The following is a 25,893-nucleotide window of genomic DNA, read 5'->3' as shown; positions in this document are numbered from 1 at the left end:
ACAGAGCTCGTGACCTCAACTGCCTATGACTTCTAAATAATTAATGTCCAGAGTTGACTCTCACAAGGGTGCTCACACAAGAGGAGCTGGAGCCAACAGGCACTGTGGGAACCTCACATGAGTTCACTGGCTCAATGACTTACTAAGACCTGGCAGTCACCAATAAGGGTTCAAGAACAAGTCCTTGGTAGTTTTAACACATCTTCGGAATGGTCTGAGAGCCCAGATCACTCAGCAGGGACCTAATGAGGTAGCTAGGAAGCTCCTCCTTCACCACTAGCAGCCTTGTGACAGCCTGGCCTACCCACTGAAAGCACACTTCTTGTAATATGAAGGCATCTCTCCCACTACCCCATGTCCCCAGATACAGCAGTGCCTGCACGATGTAAAATAATGTGACAACTGTATAGATGGGCACACAGGGAGATGGATGGATGTGGCTCTAGTCAGCAAAGCTCAGCACCAGGTGTTAGTGACCCAAGAGGGCAATCTCAGCACTCACCTGTGCCAGCTGCAGGCACGGTTCCCCAAGGAGCCCCACAGAACCACCACAAATGCTTCCCTCTAAGTTTCAGACAAGCCCCTCAAACTCTGCTTGTATACACACACAAACACACACACCCTTGACTCCCCCCAGCTCTCCCCCAAGCTCTGCTACCCTGCCCTGGTATCTATTGGGACCCACCTCACAATTTTTAGAAATGTATTTATATGTATTCATTTATGCATGAGTAATGATATACATGTGTGTAGTATGTATGTGTGCAGGTGTGCACATCCAGAGGCCAGAAGAGGCTGTCAAGTGTCTGGCTCTCTGACTCTCTGTCTTGTCCCTTATTCCCTTGAGTAAATTCAGTCTCTCAGAATCTGGAGCTAGGCTGGTGGCCAGCAACCCTCCACAATCCTTTTGTCCTCACCATCTCCCCAGCACTGGGGGGTAGAGGCAGGTATAACAATCCTTGGCTTTTTAGGTGGGTGCAGGGATTTGAACTCAGGTCCTCATGCTTGCACAGCAAGCCCTCTGATCCACTGAGTCATCTGCCCAGATCACTCCAGTGTAATCCGGCCCTTCTTGCTACCTCCTTGACTACCCTCTCAGTTAAACCCCACGTCTATCTTCCAGCCAGCCATCCTTCCTGACCAGAGAAAAACCACTGAGAAGGGAAAAACACAGGATTTGATGCTACACTTACTTATCTTTTATGTGAACTCTTACGTGTGCCAATGGCCTCTGTGAACCTCTAGTTTGTCTTCTGTAGGACAGTGATATAGCTTGCTTCTGCAGTTTGGCTGAGCAAGCACAGACTAGGCTGTATGTGAGCACAGAGGGTAAACCACGACCTTATACCACTCTGGTCATTATGACCGCTGGAAGTTAGTGACCGATCCAGGAAAGTACTGAGTTAAATGTCACATGGTCTGTGCAAGGCCTCTACTTCACCACTCATGATAAAACAGACACAGCCCCAGGTGACAAGGGGACAAGGGTGAAGGGAGGTTCATCATGTCACTAGAGTCCCCCCCCAAAATACAGTAATCATGTCACTAGAGTCCCCCCAAAATACAGTAAAACATTTATTGAAATACAGCTAAGCTCTGAGAGAAAGGAAAATTCCAAGTTTGACAGCAAGAAGACTTTATAGGAAAAAGGTAAGGTCAAGAACTAGTGCCAAGTCAGCACAGGGAACATCAGACCTAGCCATCAACCCACCTCCTAGTCTCCAGCCCATGCCAGGAGCCAAGGGTTTAATGCCCACACGAGGCAGAGTTGGCATCAGGAGCTTCCAAAACCACTCAGGGAAACTTGGACAAGCTGCCTACCAACCTAGGGATAAAACACAGCAATCTGTCCTGGGGCTGAAGAGGGTGGAATTCCCCCATCCAAAGAAGCCAGGGAAGGGGCTGGGAGTGACTGCTTCTGGGAGTACAGTCACTTGGGGTGAGTGTGGGTGGGAGGGTGGGGGGCGGAGGTTAACAATGTGCTGAGACTAGCCAGGAATGGTATCTGTACCACACTGTGCTAAATGCCACCAAACTGTGCACTCTGAAAAGATGCATTTCCTGTTACATGAATTTCATAACAATTAAACAGAGGATGGGGGGGGGGGAAGAAAAAAGAAAAGAAAGCCAGCGACCCATACCTTCACTACACACAGGAATCCCAGGCCAAGCCATGAGACCAGAGGATGGTCTCAGGACTGTGAAAATGATTAGCTGTTCATGGAAAAACCACAAAGGCAGTGGACAGAGCACCTGTACACGCAGGCGCAGGAGAGAAGAGGCTGAGAGACAGCTAAGAGCTGAGGCCGTGGCTCAGTTGCTGGGTTGCTTGCCATACAAGCATGAGGACTCGAGTTTGGATCTCCAGAACCCTTGTAAAAGTCAGGTACATGGTACACACCCACAATCCTCCCCTAGGGCGGTAAAGGCAGGAGGAGCCCTGGAGCCCACTGACCATGGCCAGTCTATCCAAATGGATGAACTCCAAGCTCAGTGAGAGACTGTCTCAGAAAATAAGGTAGAGAGTAAGTAAAAGACACCCAGCACTGCCCTCTGATCTCCATCCACATACACACTCATAGGTACACACGCGTGCTTACGCATATAACCGCAAACATGTATGCAACCGCAGACCACACACATACACACACCACTGTATGTTTAAAAAGTGACTCCCTGTAAGAGAAGACATCCTACCATCTTGGCCACTCAGCAGGCGTCACAAGCAGGAGAGTGGTTACTCCGAAGATTTGAACTGATAGAACTAAAAGCTCAAGACAGAAGCGTCTAGGAAAAAAAAAGCTATAAAAGACATATGTTTAGAATAACTAAAGCCATAAACACAGGAACAGAACTGGTCTCGAGAAAGGACCTGCAGAGAAACGAGCTTGTATTTCTGAAACAGCTTCAGTAAACCCCTAGGAATGAATCGTAAGCAACTGAAATTCAGACCTCGGCAGACAGGTTAATTAGCTGAGCTGCAGGATCTAAACAACGGATCTGAGGCACTCGTTCAAGACAAGACACTGGAGATACGGGGTGAAACATGAAGATTTAGAAGACTGAGGATGGGGGGCGGGGAGTGAGAGGCTCTGGCACCCCAGGACTCTAATGGGAGGGGCGAGGGAATGGAGGAGGCAGATTGTGAGGGAGCCATGGCTGAGAACATTCCAGACTGCTGAAGGGCATGGAGCCTTACCTTGAAGATGCATACCTCTGAGAAGTAAAAGACGCAAATAAAAGTAACTCCAAGACGGGAGAAATGGCTCAGGACATGCTGCTTTTCTAGAGGACACAGGTTCAGTTCCCAGCACCCAGGTTAGATCACAACCACCTGTCTCTCTAGCTCAAAGGGATTTGATGTCTTCTCCTGGCCTCCAAGGGCACACACGGGCACACACACACACATACACACACGTGCGCGAGCACACACACACACACACACACACAGAGAGAGAGAGAGAGAGAGAGAGAGAGAGAGAGAGAGAGAGAGAAGAGAGAATGTGACAAAATGAAATTTCTTTAAAAATAGCCTCAAGCACAGACATATCCTCATTTCAAAGCATTACAATGTTAAATACAGAATACAGTGAACCACAATCCTTGGAAGGACTGAAACTTGGTGTCACAGCTGCTAAGCCACCATCCAAGCCAGGACAGACTCTGGTTTCCAAAGGAAAAAACAAAACAAAACAAAACAAAAACACCTAGAACTAGGACCTCCCAGAAAGAACTATTTCTGGAGCCAGGCCGTGGTGACGCACGCCTTTAATCCCAGCACTTGGGAGGCAGAGGCAGGCGGATTTCTGAGTTCGAGGCCAGCCTGGTCTACAGAGTGAGTTCCAGGACAGCCAGGGCTACACAGAGAAACCCTATCTGGAAAAAACAAAAACAAACAAAAAAAGATCCTTGGGAAAGTCTAAGGAGGTGTCACACTGGTAGAGAGCTCAAAAGGCATACAGGAGGACCTAGTCACCCTCTCTCCCTGGGCCCCACCCCCACACAAATGGGCGTGGTGGAGCCACCTGTGTTCTCGCACTCAGAACCTTCAGGAAAAAGGAGACCGAAGAACCGAGAAGGAGAATGAGACATTGGTTGACAAGTGAGGTGCTTTGAGGATGTTATGTGGTACACCTAAGTGATAACTGATTGCACGGCACGCCTGCAGTGGGGGTGCTGCTCAGCGGTAGAGCCCTTATTCAGCACACACTGGGTTCAATCCCTAGCACCAAGAATAAACAAAGGCCCAGTAATGGAACACTAGTACCCAGGTCACAATTGTAGGACAGCCAGCTCACTGGGTCGAACGCTCACTGGATTGCGATCTTAGTCCCCGCCAACACACATACCCTCTGTTCATCCCCATCTCCCAAGCTTCCCCTTAGCATCTCAGCCCTTTTGATCGCCAGCCCCTGCCTGCCATGCCGTTAGCCACAGACCTGCCTGACTTTCTACTTAGTTCTCTCACTTGTGAACTGCCGTGCAAAGCACGAAGCAGGAGGCAGACTGGTAGTTCTCAAGGCCCCCAGGAGTTCCAGAAGACACTTCCTGGATGTTTGAGAGAGCTAGCTCACCACCTTGAAGGAAAATTGAGTCAGGGGAAATGGAAGACCAGGAAACTGGGCCACCAACAGTAGCCAACTAGGCCACTCCTGCAGTTCCTGCTTTCCCCACCCCCACCCCACCCCGTTCTGCTCTTTGGGAGAAGGTCTGATTGCTAAAGAGAGGCATCTGGGAGGCTAAAGAAAGGCCTACTGGGCCTCTAGACAGCCTGCACTGAAGGTGTAGGTGCAGGAGCATGGGGACCTCACCCCTTCTCAGAATGGCACCCAGGGTCTCTACAGGATATTCCCAGAGGAGCAACAGCTGCAGCACCAGGGAACTTGTCAGAGGTTCAGGTGTGCAGCCTGCTACAACAAAAAGAGGCCCCCAGATGTGCTGAGGAGCCAACTTGAAGCCACTCACCCTGGGGCAGAGCATGTAGAGTCTGTTTTAAGGAAGCTGCAACAATATCGTTGGGTAAACTGAGGCATCCTACAGGACTCTGAGAAGCTGGGTTGATGCTCATTAAATGTCCTTGACTCCCCGTCTTCTGGACTAACCAGAGCCCACTTCTCCGTGCCCTGGAGTCTCACAGTATTCCAATGAGAATGCACCACTGGCCAAGGTTTGATGTTGGCAAGGAGCTGGCCCTCAGATAGCCCAGGCAGACAGAAGACATGAACAAGAAAGCAACCATTGCTATCTGAAGCCTCTGGGACCTACCTCAGAGTTTTTGGTTTTTCGAGACAGGGTTTCTCTGTGTAGCCCGGGCTGTCCTGGAACTCACTCTGTAGACCAGGCTGGCCTCGAACTCAGAAATCCACCTGCCTCTGCCTTCGGTCAGTGTTTCTAAAGAGCAGAGCTGCCTTCAGCAACTGTCTTGTAGGTGACAGTCTGCTCGGCGCAGACATAAAGGCAACTCCACACAGGCAGAGACACCAAGACGGTTTCAAGTAGAGGAAGAAAGACACTTGTGCCCTGTGATCTTTGGAAAATCTTTGATACTGGCAACCAAAGGGGCCCTCAGCCGTGTCTGCGGATCACGGGAAAGGACAGGGTGTGACCCAGGAAAGCACAGGTGTAATACTCCAGACAAGGATGGCAGCTCTGGGCAGAGGAAATAGGAAATAGAATAAAGGGAGAGACATCATTCCTCTTAGATCCGTATTGAGCTTTCTGCTCTCCTGCACACTCAGCCACCATCTCTTCTCTTCCTCTTTCCATGCACAGCAGGGCTCAGAGAGGGCAAGGGACTTGCCCAAGATTGCACAGCAGGTGAGCAGCAGAATTCACCAAAGCTTTCTCTCCTAGGACACTATCCTTCTGCCTGTGATAATCAAGGCTCTAAAAAAAAGGTTAGCTGAGGATCAGAGTGGCATTCCCTTGCCTGCCCAGAGCACACCTCACCATACCACTGCCAGGTCTCCCTCTCACCGGTCCTCCCAACCTGGAGTTTGCATTCCCTCTAGGACAGGTGATAGAACCTGTATAGGGCTGGCTGCCCCCATCTTCCCGAGCAGGAGGAGGCTGCTGGCAGTGCCACTGGCTTCATGGTGTTCCTTCAACGTTCTTGTCTTAACCCTCAGTTCCTCAGACATGACCTTATTAGGACATATGAGGTCATTTAGGGAGGGGCTAATGAAGTGTGATGTAGGTTCTTATAGAAGAAGGAAATCTGGGCACACATGCACACACACACACACACACACGCATACGGGGAGTGTGGAGAGAGAGAGAGAGAGAGAGAGAGAGAGAGAGAGAGAGAGAGAGAGAGAGAGAGAGCGCTTTGCTTGGCTTGGCCCTCACTCTTGCTGGTGAGTTCACAGCCCCTGTTACAGCTACTGCTGATTCCTGTGCTGACAGAACCAGCTTCTTTGGGCTTCTAACATGGACTAGAGGGCAGTTCTCCAGAAATCCTCCAGGCCTTTGGCAGTGGATTAAGACTTTTGGGACGCCAGCCTCCTGGACTGAGCAGCTACTGGGTTCTCAGCCTCTCTGGTATGAGACGGCCATTGTCAGACTACTGGGACTACATTATGCAGCCCAATGTAATAAATGCTCTCTTAACACACAGTCATTCTATTAGTTCTGTTCCTCCAGAGAACCCTGACTAACATGCACAGTGTACATTCCTGGGGAAATGTTTACGGACCCCCCTGAGGGGTAAAAGTCAAAGTCATGACTGGAAAAACAAAACGGGAAAGAACCAAAGCCACAGAAAAGGGAACCAACATCTGCAAATGCCCTGTGTCTGGGGATGCAGCTTGTGCCAGCCCCATTTTATAGGTCTGCAAACTGAGGTTAAAAAGTAAAATCTCATATGGGTTCATGAAGCAAGTAGGTCTTTCTAAAATGCTTGAGTACACAGCCCCCAGAGCCAGACAGCTTGGACTCAAGCCCATATCCTGCCACTTCCTCATTGTGTGATCGTGACCAAATTACTAACATCCTCTGTAACTCAGTTTCCCTGTCTGCAAAATGAAAGACACAATGACATCTTTCTCACAGGGGTGCTGTTGGACAGTGAATGGGACATAGTTAGAATAGTGCCCAGCACATCTTGGATGCTGGACTCTGTGACAATGAAGGAAGAAGTCAGAGCAAGTCTCAAACCCAGGCTTGCTCTAACAGCATCACTGACAACACATCGCTCTGGTAGGCTGCTGACTTCTCATCATGCCTGGCTGGCTCTCCTCTGTGTGAGCAGAGCAGTGGTCTTCAATGCTGATCTCACCTCCACCAGCATACCCCAGAGCACCCCATCTGAGTTGAGGTCCCAGCCAAGGCTTCATTCCTAGCTTGGCCCTCAGCCCTGGAAAACCCCCTCAGGGATCCGGTCAGTGTGTCCTTTCTTTGTATTTCTCCTGTGGTACCGTCACTACTACGCTGACTTGCAGGGAGAATCTTTCTCTCATCCTGTAGGGTGATTAGAATTGAGTTTCTCCAGCATGAGTGGCAATGTAACTCCAGGACAGGAACCATCAGGTCATTCCGAGCTCCAGCAGGCTCACCTGCCCAAAGCTCTTTCTGGGGAAGGAGAACCCTAATGAGATTCATCACTCTCTGAGTCCAGGACAGGAACCTTGTAAGTAGGGGACTTCCCAGTTCTCACGACCCCACCTCTTCCTGGAGAGTCCATCATATCCCATCCCACTGGTCAGATGTGGCTCTAAGAGACCCCCATGGTCATCATCCCAGAGCCACATGGCCAGCTGGCTGGAGCCAGAGCCCTCACACCTGGGTGTCTCCTATCTGGGAACTTGTGGCCATCAGCAATTCAGCTCTGATTTTCCGCTAACACTATTCCTCCTGTCCTCTGAGCAGCTATAATCAAACAAGGAAGAAGTGATGACCTTCTTTCATGAACCTCTTCAGTAGTCCCTCTATCTCCTGGGGCCACTCCTTCTGTTCCGACCTACTCAGGCTATCCCCTTCATAGGAGCTGTGGTTTGGCTATCCAGCTATGCCGTCTCCCTGCCTCCCCTCCCCCTCTTCTGCTTCCATTCGTCCACCCTTCTACCCGCCCATCCATCATCTCCACCCCTCTAGCATCCAGACAGCTCAGCCCTGCGCCAGGCACTTGGAATTCCTTCTCTCCTTCACAGGCTCCATTTCAGAAGGATCTGCGTCTCCCATACTCCCTTCATGATCTAGAACTTTCTGCTTCCATCTGCCCCGGTGATGGTTGGGAGGTTGGTTGATTTGAGGCCAAAACCATTTTATTTTATTTATTTATTTATTTATTTATTTATTTTTTTGCACCAAGCTCAGAGTCCCTTCTAAGCACTGATAGCATGCAAGGATTTCCAAAGCTCTGGGGTGGGCTGAAGGGCTCCCTCCACTGCCCTCGCACCTCTACAAAGGCCCCTACTTACGAATGCAGAAGTCTCCGTTCTCGTAGTAGCCAGGGCAGCACTGGGACCTCCGCCGGTACATGGTCCGCAGACCGCGCCTATACGCGGTCTTATAGCTGATCCTAGACACGAGGGAGAGAGCCACTTGAAAAGGATTGAAAATCAATCCATCCCGTTTAGAATGATATTTGTGTTAAGCTCTATCGAGGATGCCATTCAATAATTACTTTAAAATGCATGGCGGCTTCGAATATGAAAGAACGCAATAAAGAAAAATCGATGGCGGGATGTAGGCCGCCGTGGTGCAGAATGTATTACCCAAGCAGTGCTGGGGAAACCTGCTGACTTCCCAATCTTTCCCAGATACAGGGGCTGCCGAGAAGGCTGCCGGCATGACATTGTAGAGGGCCACAGAGGTGGGCATCCTCTAGGGTCCTTAGAAACACCAGGTCCTGGACCAGAGACCTGGATAAGAACGCAGCTCTGGAGACTAAGGTGCCAATCGCCAACCTATGCCTGGGTGTTGGTCTGATCCCTGAGTCAGAAGGGCCGCAAGAAGGTGAACTTCCTGAGGCCTCCTGCAGAGGGCGTGCTGTTCCCTAGCAAGCTCGAATCCTGGCCTCAGGCCGCAGAGGAAGAAGCTAGGGCTTGATGGGCCCTGAGAGCCGGAGAAAGACTTGGGTTCTAGTGCTTATGAAGGCAGAATTTTTGAGACTTGGGTCTGGGCCAGAAATCTATAGGCAAGATTCTCCCAGTAGCCTCCTGAGTCGGGGCCGTCGTCACGCCCCGCTACCACGCACCGTTAATCCCATTTCTTTCATTTGTCTTTTAGAGCTTCCATTCTTATTTTATGTTCCCTCCACCCACCGCCCACTGCTTTATGGATGAGAAATTGATACTCAGAGAGGTTAATGACTTGCTTTCGGTCACACAGCTAATAAATGTCAGGGTCAGACAGGAAGGGGAAATGAGAGGTGGGGAGGACTCTGATCAAGGTATATTAGACTCCTATATGAAAATGTCATAATAAGACCAGGTTTTTTTTTTTTTTTTGTACAATTCATATCGGCTAATAAAAAAAAAAAAAATACACTATCCCAAGAACAGGACTGCCAGAAACAGGATTCAAATCTAGATCACTCAAAGTGCAAAGCCCCCAGGCCCCGCCCTAATGCCTGGTACCAGTTTTCTCTGGTGGCTTTCTGGCCTTTCAGAGCATTTCTGAAAGAGTAAGGCAGGAGGGGCTGGTGTGAGGGCTGAGACCTTAGGAGGAATCAAAGGGGCGTTGATAAGGAAAGCTGGCAAGGCTGCAGACCCAAAATGGCCAATAGAAACAGGAGAAGAAGCTACCAGGACCTCGAAGGCAGAGCTCCTCCTGTCCCTCTACACACCACAGGGCTGCCCTTGTCTCCTCCTCTGTGGAGAATAGAAAGGCTGGAGTCCCTTCAGCCTGCTTCACACAGAATCCTGGGCTGGGATAGGAGGCTAGTCCTTCAGCCACAGCCTGGACAACCCTCCCAAATCTTTAAAATTCTCACCTCATGACAAACGACAATGATGGCCTCGTGGGAAATCTGTGGTATTTGGGAATGTGTTAAGCTAAGGTCATTCTACTTTGTCAAAAGCCTGTAATGGGTAAGCTGGCCTCACAAGAAGCTACTTCCCCCACGCAGGAAGGCAAGCCTTGGCGTGTGTGTGTGTGTGTGTGTGTGTGTGTGTGTGTGTGTGTGTGTGTGTGTAGCTCTCAGATAAAAATGATTCATAGTTGACACAGAAGCCACTGAGCCATGGGAAGTCCCTGCTACATGGGACAACTCCCAAGCTTACAAATGGGGAGGTAAACCTTACATGCTGATGCCCCACAGGAGAGAGACCACCGCTTCTCCTGACTCCCCTAGCCTTGTGTGCTCCCAGAGACAGAAGCTGGACAGGTAGGGGCTGGGGCCAGGCTGCTCTGGGGAGGATGCTGGACCAAGCTACTACAACCCACAGACGGATGGTGCCGCTGTCAGCATGCACGCTCCGGGTCATCAGGAAAGCTCCACAGAGACTCAATAATTTAGCAAAATTACTCACGTTCCAGGAACACAGCCTATTTTAATAAGCAGCCTCTCACTCGCCCAGCCCCAGGGTGATGGAAGGCTGTGTAGCCTCCCAAGACAATGGAGCCACACTTGGAACAAACTCAGTTCTGACTCAAGAATACAAGGGATCAGGGCAAGACCAGTGCCAGCTGCCGCCTCTGGCTATGGCTATGGCCACAGGCCAGCAACTCTGACAAAACTGAGAAAGGCCAGAAGGGAGAGTGGAGCAGCCAGTACAGGGTGTGTTACTACTAAGTGGGTGACTATTCTGCACAACTCGGGCTCTATCCACTAGCATCAATGAGGTAGTGGCTAGAAATGCCTCAGAACTGTGTGTTCCCCTCTTGATAAGGAAGTTTGGGTGCTCATCCACCAGCTTTCCGTGTTGCTTGTTGAGGGTTTCATGTCCATAGGTCATGAAGTCCACCATTTTCCAACCAGAAGAAAGCAGCTAACAGTGTGTCTCACACCATCCGGGCATGCAGTATGAACAGTGCACACAACACCTGCTCCATAGGTCTCTCAATAAGAAACTAGAGAGTCAGGCACTTAGCTTCCACTCAGTCCTCTGGGGAGCGCTTACCGGTGCCGGGTACACTTGAACCAGTTGAGGATGTCCGCACATCGTGTGTAGTAGATCTGATCGAAGGGGTGTGCGTAGGACTCCTGCACAGTCACGGCATAGCTGAGGATCAGACAAGAGATGGAAGCCATGGTCAGCAAAGGCCAAGCCCATACCAGGACACACCTTCCTTCTCAGACTTGCCAAGCCCACAGTTCCAAAGACCAGGATTCAGCTCCAACTTCCCCTCCCAGCTCCCAGCCTCCTGTCCTGGATCTCAGCTATAACCCTAGGCCACATCTGTGCTGCTTAGAGCTAACTGTCAACCTGACCGAATCTAGACATTTTCTAGAGGATGTGCCTCTGAGCACACACGCAGGGCACAGAGTTTCTTGATTAAGTTAATTGAAGGGGAAGTCCTGACCACTGTGGGTGGCACCATTCCCTGGGCTGAGATCTGGAACCATATAAAATGGAGAGAGTAAGCTGAGCAGCAGTGTGCAATAATTGTCTTCTGCCTCCTGACTGTGGATAGGATGTGGTCAGCTCTGGCTGTGACTTCCCCACCATGGTGGATTGTGAGCTTCTGTCTGAACATTTTATTACTATACTAGGAAAAGAAGCTAGACTACATCCTAACATCTGACTCAGGTAATTTTCTCAAATTCTACTTTACTTATCAGATAGGAAGTCGAGGGAGGTTTGGTTTAGTCTGTGTGATTCTAGAAGGCAGATTCAACAAGTCAAAAATATTTTGTATCATCCAGGTATAGCCTTAGACACGGAGGCTAGAAGGGGCTTGATCCCAGGGGCTCAAGAGCAAGCAATATACAAGATCCTGTCTCTAAAATAATAGCAAGGATATGTTTATTCAGATCCTTGTGGTGCTTTATTTTGTTTTTGTTTTGTTTTGTTTTGTTTTGTTTTTTGAGACAGGGCTTCTTTGTGTACTCTGGCTATCCTAGAACTCATTCTGTAGACCAGGTTAGCCTTGAACTCACAGAGAGTCACCTGCCTCTGCCTCTCAAGTGCTGGGATTAAAAGTGTGTGCAACCACGCCTGTCTGTTATGATCTTTAGTATGTATGGGGGAGATGGTCTTTAAAGCAACTCAGAATAAGTTGCCCTTTTACATACATGAAGACACTGAGTTTGGGAGAGGCAGCTTGCTGCTATCAGCAGCTGCTGATATTAAGTGATGCCCCTTTGTTTAACCCTTTAATCCCTTTGAGTCCCATTCCTCTGTGTGTTTGTGTACAAGGGTACAGGTGTGTACAGGTGTACTTGCCTGTGTGCATGCATGAGGAGGCCTGAGGACAACCTGACTGTTGTCCCTCAGATGCCTGCCACATTGCTTTATGAGACAGGGACTCTTATTGGCTGGGAACTTGCCAGTGGTGGCCACAGTGAGTCTCACGGATCTACTGTCTCTGTCCTCCTCACTCGAGGGTTACAAACACTCATTATGTGCCCAGCTTCTTTGTTTACAATGGGTTCTGGGAGATCAAACCCAGCCCTCATGCTTTCTCTGCCAACACTGGACCAGCTGAGTGTTCCCAGACAATCTTATAAAGCAGGGGGGAGAATTAATCTCACTTTGCAGATAAGGAAAGAACATCTTACAGCCTAACTTCCCCAGTCCTTCCAGTGACCTTCTGGTCCATTCTATCTCTAGCGTAGCTGGGGCTTCATAGAGGCTGTGTCTCCAGACCTCCCAATGGAAGCAGCCATTGTCATCCTGCTTATTAGCTATAACCTAGACCAGCAGGTGGAAGCCACAGGAAAGCTGTTCTGGGCTTCACCAAAAGCAGGCTTTTGCTTTGTCACCCCGGCCAGGTGACATGAAACGGTACTACCGATGCCTGGCTGCTGATGCGTGGCGCTCACTGCCTGGGCAGGCTGGAGAGCATGTCAGGAATTAATTGTCATATAGGCTGGTGTTCCATGTTTTCCCCAGAAGGCTCACTGACCTGGGCCAGATGGCTGGGCCCAGGCTGTAAAAGCCCATCTGCTTTGCCTGAGGAAACTGTTGGTTCATTTGCAAGGGGGCTGGGTGCTGTGGGGCCACAGTCTGCTCCCTGATGCCTGCAAGGGTAAAGGTCTGGAGTCCTGCAAGGAGGACAGGAATGGTTGGCAGTGCTCAGAGACCCAGGAAAGCATGAGTCCTGTCTGACACTGAGGATGATAAAGACGACTCAGAATGTTGTACCTGGGAGATGTGCCCCGGACATACAAGTATATGCAGACATGGCCCAAATGCCCTGGTCATCACCAGACCGTTGGAAACAGGCCGGTCAGCACCCATCCCTGCTTACCCGCAGAACTTCAGTTGAAATTCCATAGCTCCACAGCACCTTCCAAGGCTGTCCCTTGGAAGAGGGTTACACAAGCCAGAGCCTGGGCCTGGGGGCCTGTGTGGAGCCTATCACTCACTAGTGTGTTCTTAAACATGCCATTGAACTCCCATAAACCTCTGTGCCCTCATTCGAAAATATGATATATATGAAGAATGGCATATATGAAGAATGTCATGGATTACCGTGAGAATTAACAGACAATGGCAGCAGTATACGCCTCTCAGGGCGAAAGGAAAAAAAAATAACACTCAAAATGCTTACTGAGACATCGTCAGTGCTTAATAGATGCTAACCTTCATCAGTATGACAGGCAATGGTTTCCCCCCTGTGCTAGGCATGGACCATTTCATTCTCCTTACCATACTGGGGGCAGGGAGTGAGTCCTGCTACAGAATAAATGCCCCGCCTTTGTTGAACACTCGTGGCCTCGGCTCCTTATTCCACCACTGACTGCAGCGAAAGGAACCAGCCCCAAAGGTAGGGGCTGTTGATGTCATTGGGTTGGACCTAACTTTGTAGGATCTTTAGGCTGATTGAGTCCAGTTAGAGGCCTTGTACCAATGCCAAGTCTCCAACCTGAAGTGCGTGCCCTGCTTCCACAGCTGGGTGGTTTAATACTGCTCACTCGCCAACATGTTAATGAGTGCGGATCTATCTTGTAGCTCCAGGCTTTACCAACGGGGGTTTGGGGGAGGGGCTCTACCCTGGTTTTTGTGGTAGAGGATATAACTAACTAGAATCTCATCCAGAGGTGCTATCCGGCTGGGAAAGTATCCCCAAGTGCTCTCTGGGGACCGGGGTGTTTCTGGAACGGCACAGGCTAGATACATCTAAACACAGTATCAGGGGAGCTTGGCTGGAAGTTCCAAGAAGGAAGCATGCTACTGGACACAGGTCTTACAGATGGCCCCTTCTCAGGGGTAGAGGGAAAAGACCTGGACTTCCCTGCTGGGTGGCTCCCTGTTCTCTCATGCAGGCTGTGACTTGAGCTGAAAGCCACAGTCACCAGAGTCAGCTGGCTCCTGATAGTTTCACATTCCAACCTTGTTCGTGTTGACCAGGAGAGACAAGTAGAGTTTGGTTTCAAGTTTAGATAGATTTGTTATGGGTCCTTTTATAAGGAATGGCTCTCTGTAACAGAAAGCAACGCAGACCAGAGCTTTGGAAGACACAGATGGCCAGAGACGCAGTGGGAACCCTCGAACCTGGCTACCACTTCAGTCTTACCTGGGTGGATGATGGACAGGTTTATCTGAAGAAGGAGGCCCCAAATAATAGACTAATGAGGAGTTCTAACTATCAGTGAGGCTCCCTGAACACTGGGAAACAGAGGAGTAGATTCACCAACCCGGAGAAAAGGGAAAATATAAAAGATGTAACACTGATTCTGAGTCTCCGGGCTGGGCTGCAAAGCCTGCATTCACACCCATAGTGAGTTTAGTGTGCACCTCAGTTGACACTAACCCCTGAGCTAGAGTTACCAGTATGAAGACAATGATTACAGAGCACATTTGTGAAACTTGTGCCCTGTTCCTCCCACAAGCTTGTGAGGGTGTTTATTTTCCTTGCTGGACGAAGCTGGCCTTGGTCTCAGAGTTCAGAGACTCCCCCAAGAAGCACAGTTAGCAAACAGAAAAGCCAGGGGTGCCCTGACGTCTTCACAGATCTTTTACATGCCTCCCAGGGCACCACGCAAATACTCATTGCTTTAGCTTTGATGTCACCACAGCCTCACACAGGATATCCAGTCACCAGACAACACACTGGAGCAAGCACTGTCCCTCTGCATCCAGCCATTCTTCTTGGTCCACGGGTGTTCAGGCTACCCCTGTGCACTGCCTCGGTGAGATGCTTCTCTCTGCCTAGGGGCTGACCATCCATCCTCGAGGGCCCATCTTACTTTTCCTCCTCCACCACCCACTTGCTCCATTGGATCTCCATCTTAATTTCATTCATTTGATTTATTAGTGTCTAAGTGGCAGAGTCATCCTGGTCAGCATGGCCAATCAATTCCAGGGTTTAATTCAGTTTTTCCTGATTGGGTCTCTGGTCATTGTCTTTCTGCTCACCAAAATCAATACTTTAACCTTGTGCTTCAAAGTCAGACCATCTGCAGAGACCTAGCCTAGACTCTAGAACTTGTTGCTTCAGTCAATATGAGGTAGGCTCTCTGCTGTGGTCCAGCCACCCTGTGAGAGCTAGCCTCCTGCCTTATCAGACCAAAAGCAGATGAGGCTTTCCCATCCTCCCTATGGCAGGCCACCCATCCACCCTTCCATTCCAGCCAGTCCTTGGAGACCATGGCAGACATCCCAAGAGTCCAAGATCAATCTAGGACCACAATGTATGCCTCCTCACCCTCGCCACCACTCAGGCTGTAGACAGAGAACTCCCCAGGCCTCCACTCCCTCATCTGTAAATGGGTATGTGACAGTTGAAATTGACTGTCAACTTGACCAGACCTAGAGTCACCCTATGGGGGATTTCTAGACTGGGTTAACAGAGGTTAGAAGACTCTGCCTAAGGGTGGACAACTTCATCCATGGACGGACTGGTCTTGGATGGAACCGAAAGAAGAAAGGGAGATGACCACGGTGGTTTCTCTGCTTCCTGCGTGGTGACCAGCTGCTTCACACTCCTTCAGTTGTCCTTTCCGTACTCTGATGCACTGCACCCTGGTGTTGTAGGGAGAAATAGCCCTTCCTTTCTTAAGTTGTATTTCTTAGATATCTTGTCATAGCAATGACAGAAGTCTCTAGTATAGGGTGGAAATACAAAGGAGGAAGGGAAAGACAGCCGAACGGGACACTGTCACCTACAGTCAACACGTCCCCGTGGTCCTGGCTCTCAGGAATCCGCGCTGTTTTACCCTGTTCTTGAGTTTGACCTACCCTGTCCTGCCTCAGGTGTTCCTGAAGGTGTTCCTGGGCATCAGGGCCTTCACAGCCAGCTGCTTCCTCTCCTGGCTCCTGTATTTCTCTAGAGTGCCACGCCCAAAACGAGCCCTCCAGGGAGTGGCAGCTCTGTGTTCTCTTACCTCTCCCAGTGGCTACACACATTGGGGTCCTCAGGGTTCAGAGCGAGAGCAGTTTGCAGAAGGAAGACAACAAGGAGGCCCTCTGCAGACAGCGCCATCAGGCCCTGTGTAGGAGAACAGAGAAGACAGGGGCTTACTCAGACTTTGGTTGTGGCATCTGTTTGGTGCTAAGACTTGGTCCTCCCTCAAAGTGAAGGAATGGGCAGTAAACAGACCGGGTTTCCCACAGATGCCACACAGGAATGAACACTGGATACTTCATGCTTACAGCGTTGAATAACACGGCAACAGCTCTGAGTCACTGAAGAGTCTGAGTCACGGACCTGAGATCTCTCCAGGAAGAGGCCCACATGCAAGGCATTGGCTAACATTTCACAGAATTCTGAGCATCCCCACCCCACCCCCAAAATCTATCCTTGATACAGAAACCCAGATCTGGCCAAGGTAGAGTCAACGCTCTTCCCTCTCCCTCCTCCTCTTCTCTGGCAAGGCTGGGTCATCCCACCGCCCCCCTGCTCCTCCTATGCCAAGGAAGAGAAGCAGACTGTGGAGCCCACAGGGAACTGAGGTGACAGCACTCTGGGCACCAGCCACCGGGAACTCTGGGCCCTTGGTTCTTTCCTCCTACAGGATATCAGTGCCCTGAGGTAACCAAATGCCACTCCCACTCTGAGATGACCAGTGGAGACAGTCAGATACGGGACCTTAAAGGAACAGCATGCCCAGGTTATCAAGGCCTCCTGAAATACCGTTGTTATGTCAAGTTTTTAGAACAGAGACACAGTACCAACTACCTTGTTCCCTAAATGAGAGATCCACACCACACAGCTGCTTAAGGAGGATGGAGAGAGTGAGCCACGTGATGGTGGCTGGTGCCCGCTGATCTTACTCTCCAAGACTTTATGACCCTACACTACAACCTTAAAGAACAACTTCTAGTCTAAATGTCCCCACCATGGGGACACAGAGCAGTGAGGACACTTCCTGTGGAGCTGGACCTCATGAGTCCCAGTGTCCTTTGTGAGATGACCCAATGCCATGACTCGTGCAAGAGGTGCTATTGGGATTTATTTAAAGGTTTTAATGAATCCAGAGTAGCTTTTCTTTTTAACTATTGACACTAAAAGAAATACACTCTCCATTAAGCAGGGCTGAGGAAAACATTTTGACATTGGAAATCAGTCCTCAGGTTTGAAATGGTTAGGTACCTAGCCCACAGGCCCTAAGATTTTAGATGAGGGCCATTTACCCTCCTCGGAGGACAAACGGAATGGCACATATTTGCACACATCTCGAGATCCAGTCTTCCATGAGGCTCCTAGAAGCTTAACTGCTCGACTCCCCACCCACCTCCCTCATTTCCTGGTTAAACTCTTTCTTAACCAGCTCCTTCAGCAACAAGCAAACCATCACGAATTCTGTGTAACCATGGGGTCTAAATTAATGACTAATGAGGCTGTACTTTCTACATACATTCTGGAAATCGCCCAGCTAAGTGCAGATTTAGCTGGCGATCAAGGCATCTACAGATCCCTCGGGGGGAAGGAAAGGTGACTCCGTTGCCCCTCTCTAAATTGGCAAATCCCAAGAAATGAAGCTACTCTCCTGCTCCCACCTTCTCTCCCCCCCCCCCCAAGTTTAGCAGCAGAGACTCAGCGACCGCCACACGCAACCTGGAGTCCACAAAGCCATTGTCAGCCATCCACACAATCACTTCATTCTCCACTAGGAGATTCAAGTAGACTAAAAAGGGTATCCAGTGCTAGAGAGAGTTGGAGGACCAGGAGAGACATGAACATCTTTTCTATGGGGGGGTCTGGGATGGCTAAGTATCTCTGGAAGGAAGGAATGATACACAAATAACTTAGGAAGATAAGGCTTGAATGCAGAAAGTATCTTGTCCCTGTTTCCTACGTGGCCCGTGAAGGCACCTTTAAATTTAGTAAGCTTTGAAAAATCAAAGGACCAATGATAACAAGAGGATTGACTACTTGGATCATAGCCACCAAGGACAAGCTCTTTAGAAGTTGTCACTAAGCCAGGTATGATGGCACGTGTCTTTAAACCACGGCTTGGGAGGCAGAATCAGGTAGATCTCGGAGAATGTTCCAGGACAGCCACGGCTACACAGAGAAACCCTGTCTTGCAAAAACAACAACAGCAGCGGCAACAAAAACAACAGCAAAAGTCTTAACTAAAGCTTTTCTTGTTGAGTCCGGTCTGAACGGCACAGTTTACTTCTTATCGGCAGGAATCACTGGAGACTGACCACCGCAGAGAGAGGCAGCTGTCTGAATGAGCGCTCTAGTAGAGGAGATGGATGGAGTGGGGGGGAAATAGTGTTTAGACTGACAGCCTGAGGCCTAAAATACCAAGTCTTTATCAAAGGCTATGCCCAGTTCTCGTGTGAGGAGGGAGATATGGGGAGAGGAGGATGTCCAACATTACTGGGGGGAAATGACAAAGCCTCTCAGAACCTCTGCCATTCAGAATCTTTCCTGTCAGCTGGCCAAGTCTGAAACATATCCTGGGCTGTGGGTGTGACTCAATACTACAGCAGTTGTAGTGTGTACAAGGCCCTGAGGTCCCTTCCAGCACTGAAATCAGCCAACCAGTAGGTCAGTCAGTCAATCAAGAAGATGCTGAGACAGCTTAGTGACTAAGAGCACTTGCTTCTGAAACATGAGGACCCAAGTTTGTATCTCAGCACTGGTTATGACTGTGTGCACACCAGGAACCTCAGTGAGGGGTGGAGACAGGAGGATCGCTGAAGCTCGATGGCTGCCAGCTTAACTCTGGGTTCAGTGAGAGACTCTGAATCAAGAGGATAAAGTGGAGAATGATCCAGAAGAATGCCTGGTGTCCTCTTCTGGCCTCTGTACACATATGGGTATAGGAACCCATGTGCGTGCACACACATACATACACACATACACATGTGCGTGCGCACACACACACATGCACACACACATACACACACACTTCCCTTTTTTATCAGCCTAGGCTTCTTCAGCCCTGCTCCATCTCTCCCTTCAGTCTGCCCTTTGCCTTCAACTCTGCCCAGTCACGTAGCATCTACTACCCAGCAGAGCTTGACAAAGGTCAGCACCACTGAAAACATCCCTTCTGAGCCCCAGACTGTGACAGCCGAGGCCCCATGCTCCAGTGTGGTCACCCTGCCTACCCCGCCATCTTTCCAAGATGCTTCCTTTATCTTTCTGACACGTTGTAAGCAACCAGTGGTAGGGTAGAGAACCCTACACCTCCGTTTCACAGACTGATTCTCAGACAACTGTATCCCCCTGTCTCTGACACTTCAATTAAGAAGACAGAAAAGCGGCCAGAAAGAAGCTGTCAGTGTGTGAGGGCATCTCCTCCCCGGTTGCTTTAGTGGGACTTCCTGGGTGATCTCGGGAGTACGAAGACCAAAGGCGTCTGCTTATGAGATGACCAAGGGAAAATCAATCCTGCCACCATCATGGTTATTAGGTGACTCCATTTGGAGTGACAGAGGTTAACGTATCAGCCACCACCAGGGCATTAATAATTAAATAAGAAAATGCCCCCAAGATCATTTCAGAGGAAAAGCCATGTAAACAAGTCAGCTGGCTTCTTCCCTTTGTCCCCTCCTTTCCCTACATGCTAAGAAGCAGAGAGGGGAGCCAGGTTCCAGAGTTAGGGAGCTTCTTCCTGCTTCAGGGTGTAGGAAGCATTGTAGCTGATGAATGAAGGGGCAGAGGTGACCGGGAGTTGTGACTCACACCTGCCAGTGGGGTCTAATCAGTCCATGACCCTGCCATAACTAGAGTAAAAGGCCGTCCCTGCCTATGCCTGAAAGATCCAAAGCAGCCCTCAGGATGACTGAGACCCACTGACCGAGAGCAGCAAGTGTGGGGCTGGGAAAGTCCTGGTGGAGTAAATCAGACTTGGGGTGGATAGAGCATGCAAAAACAGAGGTAGATGCACACTGGGGTGCGGAGGCCAGCTGTGGCAGGTGGCACTGAGGTGTGGAGGCCAGCTGTGGCAGGTGGCACTGAGGTGTGGAGGCCAGCTGTGGCAGGTGGCACTGAGGTGTGGAGGCCAGCTGTGGCAGGTGGCACTGAGGTGTGGAGGCCAGATGTGGCAGGTGGCACTGAGGTGTGGAGGCCAGCTGTGGCAGGTGGCACTGGAGGAAGCAGGTGAGAGAAGCTCATGCAGTGGTCAAAAGGAAACACTGGAAGGTGTTTTATAGCTTATGTGGGAAATTAGAGTCCTGTGAGAACATTACAGAAATGTTTCCAGCAAAGGCTCTAAGAAATGTCTAGTCTCTGCTGCCTGCCTTGTCTTTACCTACAATAGCCCCGGTGCATGGTGCATCAGTACAAAGCTCGGGCTCTGAAAGGACCTAAGGATAGACCTTTCTAGCTGGGCCAGCCAGGTGAGCAGAGTTGGCCATTGACCCCAGTGCGGAAGACTTTGCTTCTCTTGCTCAAGATCAAGTCTGCCAGGAGGCCTGGTTTACACCAGTGTGCATCCTTCACATTTGTACTGGTTTATTCTGACTCCTCCAGGATGCCACCAGATATCTTAGGAGATACTGACCTTGGGCTGGGGATGTGGTGCAGTCTGCGGAGTGCCTGCTTAACGTGTATGAAGCACTAGGATTAGTGCCCAGCGTTGCATAGATTAAGCATGGCGGTGCTAATCCTAAGATTCAGAAGGTAGAGACAGAGCATCAGAAGTTCAAGGTCATCCAACTACACAGTGAGTTCTAGGTCAGCCTGACATATAAGAAGCTCTCAGAGAGAGAGAGAGACAGAGACAGAGACAGAGAGACAGAGACTGAGAAACAGAGACTGAGAGAGTCAAAAAAGACAGGGACAGAAACAGGCAGAGAGGGATACAGAGAGACAGAAACACACAGAGAACAAGAACGAGACATTGACCTTGTAGCAAATGGCCCCATCCTCCCTACCCAGGAGTCCTGCTGTAGCCTACTACATGTGACCATGTAGACCGAGCCAACTTTGGCAATGTTGGCATCCTCAGGAGGCCTCTGCTCTCTTTACCTTGACTCAGGCCAGCACCTGTGGAGTTCAGCCTGTCTTCATGATGACACCCCACACCTGGCCAGGCATCAGGGGCTCTCAGCCAATGGGTAGATACACAAACAGATGGCCCACGGACCTGTTGTTAGAAAGCGATTGTGCAAAACTCCAACTTCTTGCTTCATCTCCTACCTGCCTTACCCTGAAGATACTAAAATCTTATACACTGAAGCCGGAGCCATGGACCCAGAACCTCCTCCTCTCTGTGTCCCTTCCCATGAGTTCTTCCTTCTCAACGAGTTTGCATTGACATCGGGGACCAGCAGTCAGACACAGTTTTATGAACCTCAAACTCTTGATTCTCCTACTCCTGCCTCCACAGTGACTGGGACTACAGGACTGTGTGCTATCACCTTGATTTAGGCGGTAACTGTGATTGAACCCAGGGTCTCTGGTGTGCTTAGAAACCCTACCAACTGAAACATCTCACCAGCACTGTTTTGTGGACCTTGGAAAGGTTCTTCCACCACAACAAAGGGGATGGGCTATGATGACTGCTTGGAATCCATGCAGAGAAACTGGGGAAAGCATATGTCCTGTTTGTTTCTGTTACTATAATAAAACACTCTAACCAAAAGTACCTTGGGGAGAAAGGGAATTAATTTTGTTTACATTTCCAGGGCACTACCTATCTTTGAGAAAAGTCATGACAGGAACAAAAGGGGATATATTCCTGAAGAAATGATGCTTGCTGACTTACCGAGGCTCATGCTCGGCCAGCTTCCATATTCAGCTCAGGGCTACCTACTTAGGGAATGGTGCCACCCACAGTGGACTGAGTCTCATATCCATTAACAACCTGATAGACACAATTGCTCAGTTGAGAGTCCTTTGTTCATTGCTAGGCTTCATCAAGCTGATAGTGAATGCTAACTAGAACATGGATCATGAGGATTAGTGATGTCTGTCATAGGTCCTGGATGGATGGAAGTACAGACCCATATATTTGGTGTCCCTACAGATGTCACTGGTCCAAAGCTGCTCTTCTGTAACTAACACCCAGACGCAGCCTCTGCATCTTCTCTGACCTTAAAAACCTTTTTTTTTTTTTTTTTTTTAGGTTTTTCAAAACAGGGTTTCTCTGTGTAGCCCTGGCTGTCCTGGAACTCACTCTGTAGACCAGGCTGGCCTCGAACTCAGAAATCCGCCTGCCTCTGCCTCCCAAGTGTTGAGATTAAAGGCGTGCACCACCACTGCCTGGTTTAAAAACCACTCTTATTTAACCTTTCCACACACCCTTGCCCCATACCAGGAGAACACCCAGGGGCAGTGTTTTCACGTCTGTTCCTGGTACACAGAGCACTACCTGCATTGAGAGGGACTCTCAGGTCATCTCTGTCAACCTCTTAACTGATTCTACAGCCAGCCTCTGCCTCCACTCACCCCACCCCCACCCCCATCCTTTAGAGCAGTTCACCTGTCTCACCTGACAGAAAACACCACTCATCCCCTGAAGACGAGGCTCACATGGCACACAGGGCTGTGTGAACTCCATCACAGGAACACCAGCCCGTTGGCATCCGTCACAGTGGGCACCCGTGACATCCTGAGTGTGACTCAGAGCCCTCGGTCTGAGCCTCCCCATCAGCACTGGCACCGTCTGCCCAGGGAGGCAACACAAGGCAGCCATTGAAGGCCGCTCAATAGCCCACACTGCAAATGAACACGAATAATCTCCTGAGCGGAGATGAAAGGGCACTTTCAGGACCAGGGACAGCAGAAGCTGGGATGACTTGTGCACACACCTCACATCCCTCCCAGCGTGTCGGTGCAGAGAGACCTCTATCTTCTATTTATAGGACATACACACACTTCTGTTATTTTTCTGAATAAAACAGAAAAGCCAAGTTTGCACATAGGAGGCCAACACCAAGGTTATTGTCCAGCCCAGCCCCTGCTCTTAGCTATTCCCTTCCCTGCCCCTGCTCTTAGCTGGTCCACCATCCCCAGTCCCCTCTAGCCTTGCTGGAGTCTGATCAGCGAGATGAAGGGAGGGCCACAGTCAGACTCCTCAGTCCACCACTAAGAGGCTCTGTCTTTGACTTGAAGCCTCCTGCTCACTAGTTATCCCACCAGGGACTGGGTTTATACTGGCCACTTTCTACTATCCCTATACAAAACATACATACATACATACATACATACATACATACATAATCTGCGTCTCCTAATCTCCAAAAGAGCATTCCCTTGACTGCAGGGGTTCAGAGTTCCAATGCCAGTGTGGAAGTGCCTGTCCCTCGGGATAAATCGGAAAGGGCCTTGCAGTTCTCTCCCCAGACATGTTAAATGTTTCGTCCTAACCTGGGTTCCACTACCCTGATAAATCCTGCTTTCCCCTTACCTAGGAAGCTTCACTGCAAATCTCAAGGCTATTTACTAGAGAGGCTGTCAATGAACATCCATCAGGATCCAAAGCCTGCCCTGTCCCCTTCATCCCCTGCCCTGCCAAAAGCAAGTAGTCCTGACACCAGCCAGTCTGGAAAGAGATCATAGCACAGCCATGGGGCTTGGGAGACATCTCTAAACTAATGAAGTGCTGGACTCCTGCCCCATTCCAACTAGTGTGGGCTCTGTCCACCCACCTCCAGCCCCATGCTCCTCACTCCTGGGCAGGCAGCGTCACATGTATGGCCTCCAGCCCCACGAAGATGAAAGCAGAAAACTTATCTGCGTTCTTAGGCCATCCTATTTCTCACAAAGCAATTATCTCCATCTTTCCATTTCTTTGCAAATCAGGACCCACTCAGCCAGCCCCATGACTCCCCACCTCGCTGCCCACATGCCTGTCTACTCTGTCTGCTGCTCTTGAGGCTGCAGGGTTCTAAGAACTGCAGGGAGTCCCTCATGCCCAAACATCAAATCATGGTTCCATTCTTAAAACCTCCCAGCCGTAATGCAGACATCCAGGGGGTGTGGTCATCCTTGGGGGATGGGATCTCAGTCCTGCCCACTTAGGAAAAGAACTTTTCTCAAATCACAAGATGTGATCAATCACGAGCGCCTGGGAAGGCAAAAAGGACTGGGCCCTGAGTCCTGGAGATTTTGTTCATCAGTGAAAATTCAGGTGTCTCCAAGATATCTGTATTCTCTGGATAGCAATCCATAGGGTGTCATAACTGGCCCAAGGAAACCCAGAATGGAGGTGATTTCCTCAGGGACAGGTGGCAATTACAGGGTTCAAGCAAAGGAGTCATCAGCGATGGATTCAAATCCCAACACAGCCATAGGGATGACACAGCCCAGTGAAAACCACTGCCTGCATTCTCCATTCCTTCTCCCCGGCCCCCCACCCTGGGACTGGGTGGTAGGCTGACCTCAAACTCTCTGTGTAGCTGAAAATGACCTTCAGTTTCCAATCCTCCTGCCTTCACCTCTGAGATTACAGGTGGGAGCCACCTGGTTTATGTGGTGCTGGGGATGGCACCCAGCACTTTGTGTATGCGAAGCAAGCACTCCAACAACTGAACTACACCCCAGGCCAGGCCTCATGTTTTTCATGGACCGTGTCACTAACATCACAGGCTCTGAAAGCTACACCGTCCGAGCGGGTGAAGCGTTCAATCCGGAGGAGATGTACAATGAAATATTCATTTGCTCCCGACGCACGGCCTCCACCTCGGAGACCCTTGCAGCCCTGTAATTTGGCTTCTAGAGCTTCTAAGAAGCCAGGAGAAGAAAAACTGTGCATAGGAAAAAAAATCTCTTGCTGGGGAACACGGGCTCAGCTGAGCAAATGTGGGGTTAGAGCTAACTACAGCTATCCAGGTGGACCCCATCCTTCATCTGTCCATTCAGCCACGGTAGCACTGAGGTGACTCAGGCTGGACCCAGATCCTGAACCCCAAATACAGGCTGCAGGTATATAAGAATGCTATGAGAGTCAGAGGGTGGTTCAAAAACACCACAGCCTTTCCCTAAAGGAAGCCTGGGGCAAGTGCAATGGGAAGCCAGAGACCTTTATTCTGATCAATGTCCGATTGCCTGGTATCCCCACTGATTAAGACTGAAGGCAAGTCCAAACGCCAGGCATAGAGAGACGTGTAACATAAGTGCCCACCCACGGTGGCCTCAGTAAGTCACCGTTAGCAAGCCTACTAACAGTACGAATGTTAAACACACTGATGGAAAGTGTGTATGGTGGTTCACACCTGTGATTCTAGCACCAGGGTGTCGGGGTGTCGGGGGACCGAGGCAGGAGGATCTACATAAACCCAGGGATCTGAGGTCAACCTGGGAGATACAGTACTTTAAAAACAAAAAGAAACTAAAGAAAAAAAAAAGAAAAGAGGAAAATGTATGCATATATAGGGAGAAGCAGAAAGGTCCGGAAGCTGCACACTGGGCTGTACGAGGTCATCACACGCAGGA

General features: G+C 49.9%; 1 protein-coding gene across 12 annotated transcripts in view; it reads right to left on the bottom strand.

Moving 5' to 3' along the window:
- The window catches only part of Megf11 (multiple EGF like domains 11), a 335,104-nt gene that overhangs the window by 209,883 nt on the left and 99,328 nt on the right, over positions 1-25,893 (bottom strand). For all 12 annotated transcript variants that reach the window (XM_076925760.1, XM_076925763.1, XM_076925771.1 and 9 more), the window contains exons 2-4: positions 16,436-16,539; positions 11,064-11,165; positions 8,418-8,518 (exon numbers count right to left, since the gene is read on the bottom strand). In XM_076925760.1, coding sequence (XP_076781875.1) covers positions 8,418-8,518; positions 11,064-11,165; positions 16,436-16,533 — 301 coding nt within the window. In that variant the 5' untranslated portion in view covers positions 16,534-16,539. The remainder of the gene's footprint in view (positions 1-8,417; positions 8,519-11,063; positions 11,166-16,435; positions 16,540-25,893) is intronic.

The sequence above is a fragment of the Arvicanthis niloticus genome, chromosome 26, assembly GCF_011762505.2.
Source record: "Arvicanthis niloticus isolate mArvNil1 chromosome 26, mArvNil1.pat.X, whole genome shotgun sequence".
Lineage (NCBI taxonomy): Eukaryota > Metazoa > Chordata > Mammalia > Rodentia > Muridae > Arvicanthis > Arvicanthis niloticus.
The sequence above is the reverse complement of the archived record's forward strand: the minus strand, read 5'-3'. Positions and strand labels throughout refer to the sequence as shown.